The following is a 7,226-nucleotide window of genomic DNA, read 5'->3' on the forward strand; positions in this document are numbered from 1 at the left end:
AGTGTGCACACCTGCTGACAATGTTCATATCAATTAGTCATATATTTAAGGCCTGTCAAGGTGTCAAGCCTTTGTGGGATTATTCCTCACCTTCCTCATGACTTTGTCTCCACGTGTTGAATTCTCTAGATGATCTCTCTTGTTCACGCCATGTATTTTCTTGCCTTGTTTTTGCATTCATCTATAGTGAGGATTTTTGTTGCTAAGCTTCGTCTCGGTTTTGTATCCTTTGTGTTTTGGTTATTTTCTTGTCTATTCATGACAAGCTATTCATTCATTCATTCATCTTCCGAACCGCTTTATCCTCACAAGGGTGGTGGGGGGTGCTGGAGCCTATCCCAGCCGTCTTCGGGCAGTAGGCGGGGGACACCCTGAACCGGTTGCCAGCCAATCGCAGGGCACACAGAGACGAACAACCATGCACGCCCACACTCACACTTAGGGACAATTTAGAGTGATCAATCAGCCTGCCATGCATGTTTTTGGAATGTGGGAGGAAACCGGAGTACCCGGAGAAAACCCACGCAGGCCCGGGAGAACATGCTAACTCCACACAGGGAGGCCAGAGCTGGAATTGAGCCCAGTACCTCTGCACTGTGAAGTCGACGTGCCAACCACTGGACCACCGGGCCGCCATGACAAGCTATTTCCGTTCATATTATCCTTGCCTTTTCCAAGCATTTTTGGTTAGTTTTTGATTTTCCCTGGTTATTGTAACTACAGTAGCATTTTTGTCGTACTTTGCCGATCTTGCGTTTTTGTATTAATAAACTCTTTTTGTTCAATTCCATCTGAGCCCATATTTTGAGAGTCCGATTCTGTTCCAAACCCTTCTGTTGGATACGTTGTTTGCCATGCTGATTGGCTGGATAGCCTGTTTGTCTGTTTATGTAACATGTTAATAGAAGATGAATAAATCTTTCTGCCGTGATGTTAGACCTATCTTGCGGAATATAATCACTGTCCATCTCTATCAGCTAGGAAGCTATCATTATGTTGAAATGAATGCTGCTGGGTTTCAAAGTCAATCACTGATGAAGTTTGGATCAAATTGTCGCTTCAAGGTTGTCTGGTGCACAGTGACAGATTCTGATTCTTTGGGTGAACCTCCTCATCACTCTGCTTGCCCTTCACATCACCTGAATACTGTATAACTAAATGTAAGGTTTTTGTGACAGGTTCATCCTCAATATACAAAGTTACTGACGCACAATAAAGTCCAATCTTAAGTTCTCTCAGTCGTTTCGGGATGAAAAATAGCTTTTGCTATGACTTGAAAGAAACAATTGCAATTGTAGGAATGAAGCAGGCCCACAGTGGGTGTTCCAGCTTTATCATTCCAGGCTTTTCACTCCTCGAGCTTGAGCTTGTCATGTTGCTAATGACAGCACGACATCACCGGACACAAATGACATGTGAACACCAGTTATTTGAAAGGGATTTTTTTAGATGTGAGACACAGCTGGGCTTGTTCGATTTTGCCCTTTGGACTGAAATACTGATATTGCATGAGACCCGTGACAGGTCAAACCGAACGGCACCATAATTGACATTTTATTTTTAGCGGTGTGTGTGTGTGTGTGTGTGTGTGTGTGTGTGTGTGTGTGATGCTTGCGTGCGTGCGTGCGTGCGTGCGCGCGTCTGCATCTTCGCGCATGTTAATGAGGTTGTGTGTGTGTGTGTGTGTGTGTGCATATTTATGTCTGTATATAAATATATAAATATCACTGCTTCTCCATTATTTGATGTTATGTGCCCCCAGGACAAAGTAAATATTCCATACCCCTCCAACTCTCTGCCAAATAGAGATAAACTTAAAGAGGATCTTTCTTAACATTGTTTTTTAGTCTCGCTCCGCCTTTCTTTTCATCCCTGTGGTCTACTTTGGTATCTCTTTTGTTAACTGCTCGTCAAATCCTGTACCGTGCTACACCGTAGACCTAATGCTCTCTGTAACCCTTCTGTCAATGAGAGTGCCACTGCCTCCTGTCGTTGCTGTGCAATGCCATGTTATTCTACAAAGGTGAAAAAAATCATGTTCCCTGAGCTCACACACGCACTCTCCCTGCAACGTCTGACACTGTATATAAGGAAGTCACCATGATTCAACTCAGGTGTGATAAAGCAAATTGTGTCAGCTAGAGTAAATTCATCTGTTTGCATATACTCCTCCCATAATGCACAAAATGAACTGCGCTGCAATTTGCAGACACAATCCTGTTGCGCCCAGATAGTTGATCAGCTTCTTCATGCTACACTCCTGAATTATCTGGACACACGCAAAAATTGCAAGACCCACAAAGTACAAATAATGACGCTGGTCAACAAACCAAGATAAAACGAGAGGAACAAAACGTGCTGGCGAAAAGGCAGGAAAAATACAAACAGAAATAGCTCCTCTCAAAAGGACAAGAGAACCAAATTGCGACAAATACAAACCGCGAATAGCTCACTAAATAAAATGACTGCAGTTGAACGTCTTTTCAACATCCCCCGTTAACGTTTTCACCTTTATAACGATCACATTTCAGTCCCGATTTCATGTGATTTATTTTCCATTTGCCGATTTTGCTTCCAACGAACACCTTCATAACATGAACTTCATTATAACGACCAGATTTTTCCCACAAAATAGTGAAAAGGCCTTTATTACAATGAACTGCCGCCGCGAACTTGCTTATGAACAAAATGTAGAGCACGGGATTTCCTCCGTTGCTTAGCAATGCTATTGATCAACTCGTACATTTTTGTACTTCTGGAGGCACAGCGCGGTCCTGGGCACATCGTCAGAAAACATGTCTGGTAAACAGAAGTAAATCTCGCTGTCTTGGAAGGCTGAAATTTTCGTTCACTTTTGAAAAGGAGTCTCACACACGAAGCTCAGCCAAGACTTCAAATTGGCAGAGTCAAATATTTCAACAGTCATCCGTAATGGCAACAAAATCATGGCAGAATTCGAGGCCAACAGATTGAAAGATGATCGGAAACAGCTTTAGGGCGCGGCACATCCTGACCTGGAGAAGAGGCATTTATCATTTGCTGACTGAGTGTTTTCAGAGATGAAGTAGGAATGCTACAAGCGTTTGTTTCATGTCTTATAAAATCATTTTTTTCTTCATACTGTATAGCCGTAATTGACATGTTTATAGTGTATTACATGTTCAGGTTTTTACATCTATAAATGTTCATACTGTATTATGCATTGTAGCTAGCGACCATTTTGTTGGAAATGGTTAGACAAACGACTGTTATTTAACGAACTGATTCATTATGTCCCTGGAGGTAGAGGGCAGGTGCAGAGCTGGAATGAAATAAGTCCACCTCTGCCACCCGCTGGAGCATAACAGAACGGAACCATGACACTTCATCGGTTTTCTTGTGCCATCATGTTTGCAGAGACACACAACTAATTGGATACAAGAAATGAAAAAGTCTTCTTTGAAGTTGAAATATTGTATATATAAGTGATGTCCAGCTATGAAAGTAATTCCAAGTTGCAGTACTGTAATACAAAAGTGGTGTTTAATTGTTAACAGTGAACAATTTGAGAAATAAACGTTATCCATCCATCCATTTTCTGAACCGCTGAATCCTCACAGGGGGCGCAGGGGGTGCTGGAGCCTATCCCAGCTGTCTTCGGGCAATAGGCGGGAGACACCCTGAACCGGTTGCCAGCCAATCGCACGGCACACAGAGACGAACAACCATCCACGCCCACACTCACACCTAGGGACAATTTGGAGTGTTCAATCAGCCTGGCATGCATGTTTTTGGAATGTGGGAGGAAACCGGAGTACCCAGAGAAAACTCGCGCAGGCACGGGGAGAACATGCAAACTCCACACAGGATGGCCGGAGCCGGCCGGGATCGAACCCACGACCTCTGCACTGTGAGGTCGACGCGCTAACCGGGCCGCCAGACATAAACGTTTGAAATGCAATTCTCTATGATCTCATAGACAAGCATAAAAGTAGCGCAAAGGTTGTCTTTGCCTTTTCCCTAACATATGCGGCAATGTGAGCCCCTTTTTTGTAAAACCAATTCAAACAAAGAGGGCAGACATGATAAAGTTGAAAATGGATCTGAAAAATTATATTTTGGGGTGAGAACAATAAGACACAACCTGAATGTTTTGATGCACTGACAACTTCAGAATGAAATTCAGGTTGCGGGTCTGAAAGAGCCTTCTAACATAATAACAATCAGTGATTAAATGGTAAATTGTATTTTATCAACATTTTCCAGTGTAAAAGCAGATTGGTGACATACTTTTTTAATCTACGGTATCTCTCTGGCGTGGTGGACATGCTGCTGTATGCTGAGTATGGTGCGATGCTACTGAAGCGAGCAGTGTCTGGCGTACGCTGCCCAGTCATGGGATTATCTATTCCACGGGCCTCTCAGTACCGCAGCGCTCCCTGGCATAACAGCAAAGAGTCGTAATCTCAATCCCCAAATCCCCTCCTCTCATCTGGGCTCTCTTGCCATGCAAAGACATGAAGTCAGCATGCTCACTCTGACAGTTTGCCCGGAGTCGGGCCACTTGCCCAGTCCAACCATGAGGATCCACGCAGGGTCAACGCCTTGAAGTCACTAACACACACAGAGCAGCATCTCTGTTCGAAGGCAATCCGACTGGCATTAATGGGGGGACGCTTGGACCCCTCTGCGGATGAGTCAGTCCTCTGAGCGAGGCGTGAGTCATTTTTTGTTTAGACTAACTGTCTCGATGTTGTGGCCTCCTGGAAATTGTTTGTGGCAGCCCAGCAGGATGGAGAAGGCCTTGCGAAAATCTGCATTGAAGGCATAGATGATGGGGTTGAGGGAGGAATTAGCCCAGCCGAACCACACGAACACGTCAAAGGTGGTGGGGCTGATGCAGGGGAAAGCCTTCCCCCCACTCGACTGCTCGCAGAAGGGCACCATGCAGTTGAGCACGAAAAACGGGAGCCAGCAGCACACGAACACGCCCATGATCACGGAAAGCGTCTTCAGTACTTTGGTCTCCCTCTTGAAGGTCATCTTGAACGAGCTCTCCGAATCGGCGATGCTAGAGCCTCCGCCCATGCTGTCGTGCCTGTTCTTGGCGCTCTCGGCCGCTCGCTCCAAGGCGGAGATCCTCCTGATTTGCCTTTGCGCAATGCGGTAGATTTGGGTGTAGGTGACCAGCATGATGGCGACGGGGATGTAGAAGCTAATGAACGAGGTGGAGATAGCGTAGGTCCTGTTCAGGCTGGAGTCACAGTTCTCTGATGTCACGTTCGATCTCAGAAAGGTGGAGGCCGTAGAAGAGAGTGAGCTGAAAGATGTCGTTTGAGCCTTGTGCCAGTTGAGCTGCACTGGAATGAAGGAAATGAGGACGGACAGCGTCCACGCCGCGCTAATCATCACAAACGCCACCTTGGGTGTCATTTTGCGCTCGTAGCGAAAGGGGCTGGAGATAGCCCAGTAGCGGTCCAGGCTGATCACGCAGAGGTTGAGAATGGAAGCTGTAGAGCACATGATGTCGAAGGCCACCCAGGTGTCGCAGAAGCAACCGAATGGCCAGAAACCGGCGATCTCGCTCACCGCCTTCCAAGGCATCACCAAAATGGCCACCAAGAGGTCTGACACAGCCAGCGAGATGACAAAAAAGTTGGTGACTTTGGTGCGCAAGTGGCGGAACTTGATAACGGCTGCGCAGACCAGCGTGTTGCCCAACAGTGTGGTGAGGATGAGGAGCGAGAGGAAACAACCCGTCAGGACTTGACTTGAGGAAGCCTCGTCCGAAGAGCCGCTGTCGAAGGCTGTTGTTCTGTTCCTGATATCCATCCCTGAATGTGTCATTCAAGTCATATTGCGGAGAGATGGCGCCATCACAACCGCAGGTTAACATGCCTCCAGGCTACCCTGCCGCAGAATCATTTTATCTTCTGCTAAATGATGAAAGAGATGCTTCTCTCGGCCGCGCCACTCTGGGGAAGGGATGAGCCCTTTGACTCGATAGATTAGATTTGACATAGTTTTTGCCTCCGTGCTCAACAGGTAACAGTAATTCAATTCCCCAGTGTAACCAAAGCTCTGCAGTTTCAGAGATCACATGTCTGCCCGGTGAGGTCATCAGCAAGCCTGTGGACGAACAACACCAGTGAAATAACACTTTTGTTTCACCATTTTTGTCCCCAAACATTCTTCATGAAATTACATGGACCATTTCTTGCCTTTGCTCAATTTATAGGTCACTGAATCGGCAACTTGAACAGTGGGGTTGTCTATTCAGCACACATCTCTTTATAAGGACAACGAGATGAATTGCTGCCGCTAAAGGAATAAGAGAAATGGTATGGTTGTGAACAATTTATGATCAATATGCTATATTAGTATATGAAAACCAGCACAATGATCAAAACTGTTTTTGTAATAGTCTAAAGTTTTCATTAATAGCAATTAAACTACATAACAATATGCTGTTATATTATCGACTGTATACAAAGTACTGTTTCTCATATGTTGTTTACCTCATTTGATGAAAGTAAGAGAAATGACGCAGTATACACATCAACATGCTTGCAAGCTACAGCCACATAGACACATTCATCTCACTGTGAGTTCCAATAAAAATAAGCATTGTTATTGCACATAATTTGTCACCGTCTGCTCCATCACCACTCATTTGAGTGTGCGGGTGTACCTAATGAAGTGTCCCTTTCGAGCTTCTTTACATTTACCCCTGAATAAAACGGCTGAACATTTAGAGTCACACATACCTTCATCCACCTCCAGTTGTAATCGTTCTCATCATCATTCAATTCTTGTGGAAAAGAACGCAGTGTTTTCACCAAATCTTGCATTTTGAGCAAAACAGCGTCAAGTCCAACATCCGCGACCCCGAACATCCTTAACAGTCCCGTTGTTTGCATGTGATTCAACATCGCGGATTGAGGTCTGCGCGCTCTCGCAGCTTCAGCGCGTCTCTGCGGACAAGCGCAGTGACATGTGCGCTCTTTCACACACTTTTTTTTTCCTTCTCACAGACACGCTGTAGTCTGCTGACCGTGTTCCATTTAATACACGGTGAACGCGCAAATAAAGCATGCTCGCTTTGCCTTTCTCATACCGCTTGAGGCATCAAACCCAAAAAAATCCAGATCCAAATCTGATCTGTTGTCCCCCTGTAGTAATTGCTCGATACAAATCATCTTAATATTCATCATATTGCACCTTGTTTAAATAGATAAACAAACTAA

At 45.2% G+C, this 7,226-nt stretch overlaps 1 protein-coding gene across 2 annotated transcripts; it reads right to left on the reverse strand.

Moving 5' to 3' along the window:
* Nucleotides 1-3,852: 3,852 nt before the first annotated feature.
* Nucleotides 3,853-6,941, reverse strand: LOC109515723 (D(1) dopamine receptor-like). Of its 2 annotated transcripts, none has more exons than XM_019869685.1 (2): nt 6,747-6,941; nt 3,853-6,108 (listed from the first exon to the last, which is right to left on the reverse strand). In XM_019869685.1, the coding sequence occupies exon 2, from the start codon at nt 5,824-5,826 to the stop codon at nt 4,702-4,704; it is 1,125 nt and encodes a 374-aa protein (XP_019725244.1). In that variant the 5' UTR covers nt 5,827-6,108; nt 6,747-6,941; the 3' UTR covers nt 3,853-4,701. The 2 variants fall into 2 exon arrangements, 1 of the variants encoding a protein (XP_019725244.1); XR_002168243.1 differs by lacking the exon at nt 3,853-6,108 and adding an exon at nt 6,206-6,300.
* Nucleotides 6,942-7,226: the final 285 nt, after the last annotated feature.

Source organism: Hippocampus comes, unplaced genomic scaffold (genome assembly GCF_001891065.2).
Source record: "Hippocampus comes isolate QL1 unplaced genomic scaffold, H_comes_QL1_v1.1 scaffold9, whole genome shotgun sequence".
Classification (NCBI taxonomy): domain Eukaryota; kingdom Metazoa; phylum Chordata; class Actinopteri; order Syngnathiformes; family Syngnathidae; genus Hippocampus; species Hippocampus comes.

What these genes read in the sequence shown, in the direction of transcription:
- LOC109515723 (XM_019869685.1), bottom strand. Translation starts at nt 5,826, where the DNA reads ATGACACATTCAGGGATGGATATCAGGAACAGAACAACAGCCTTCGAC.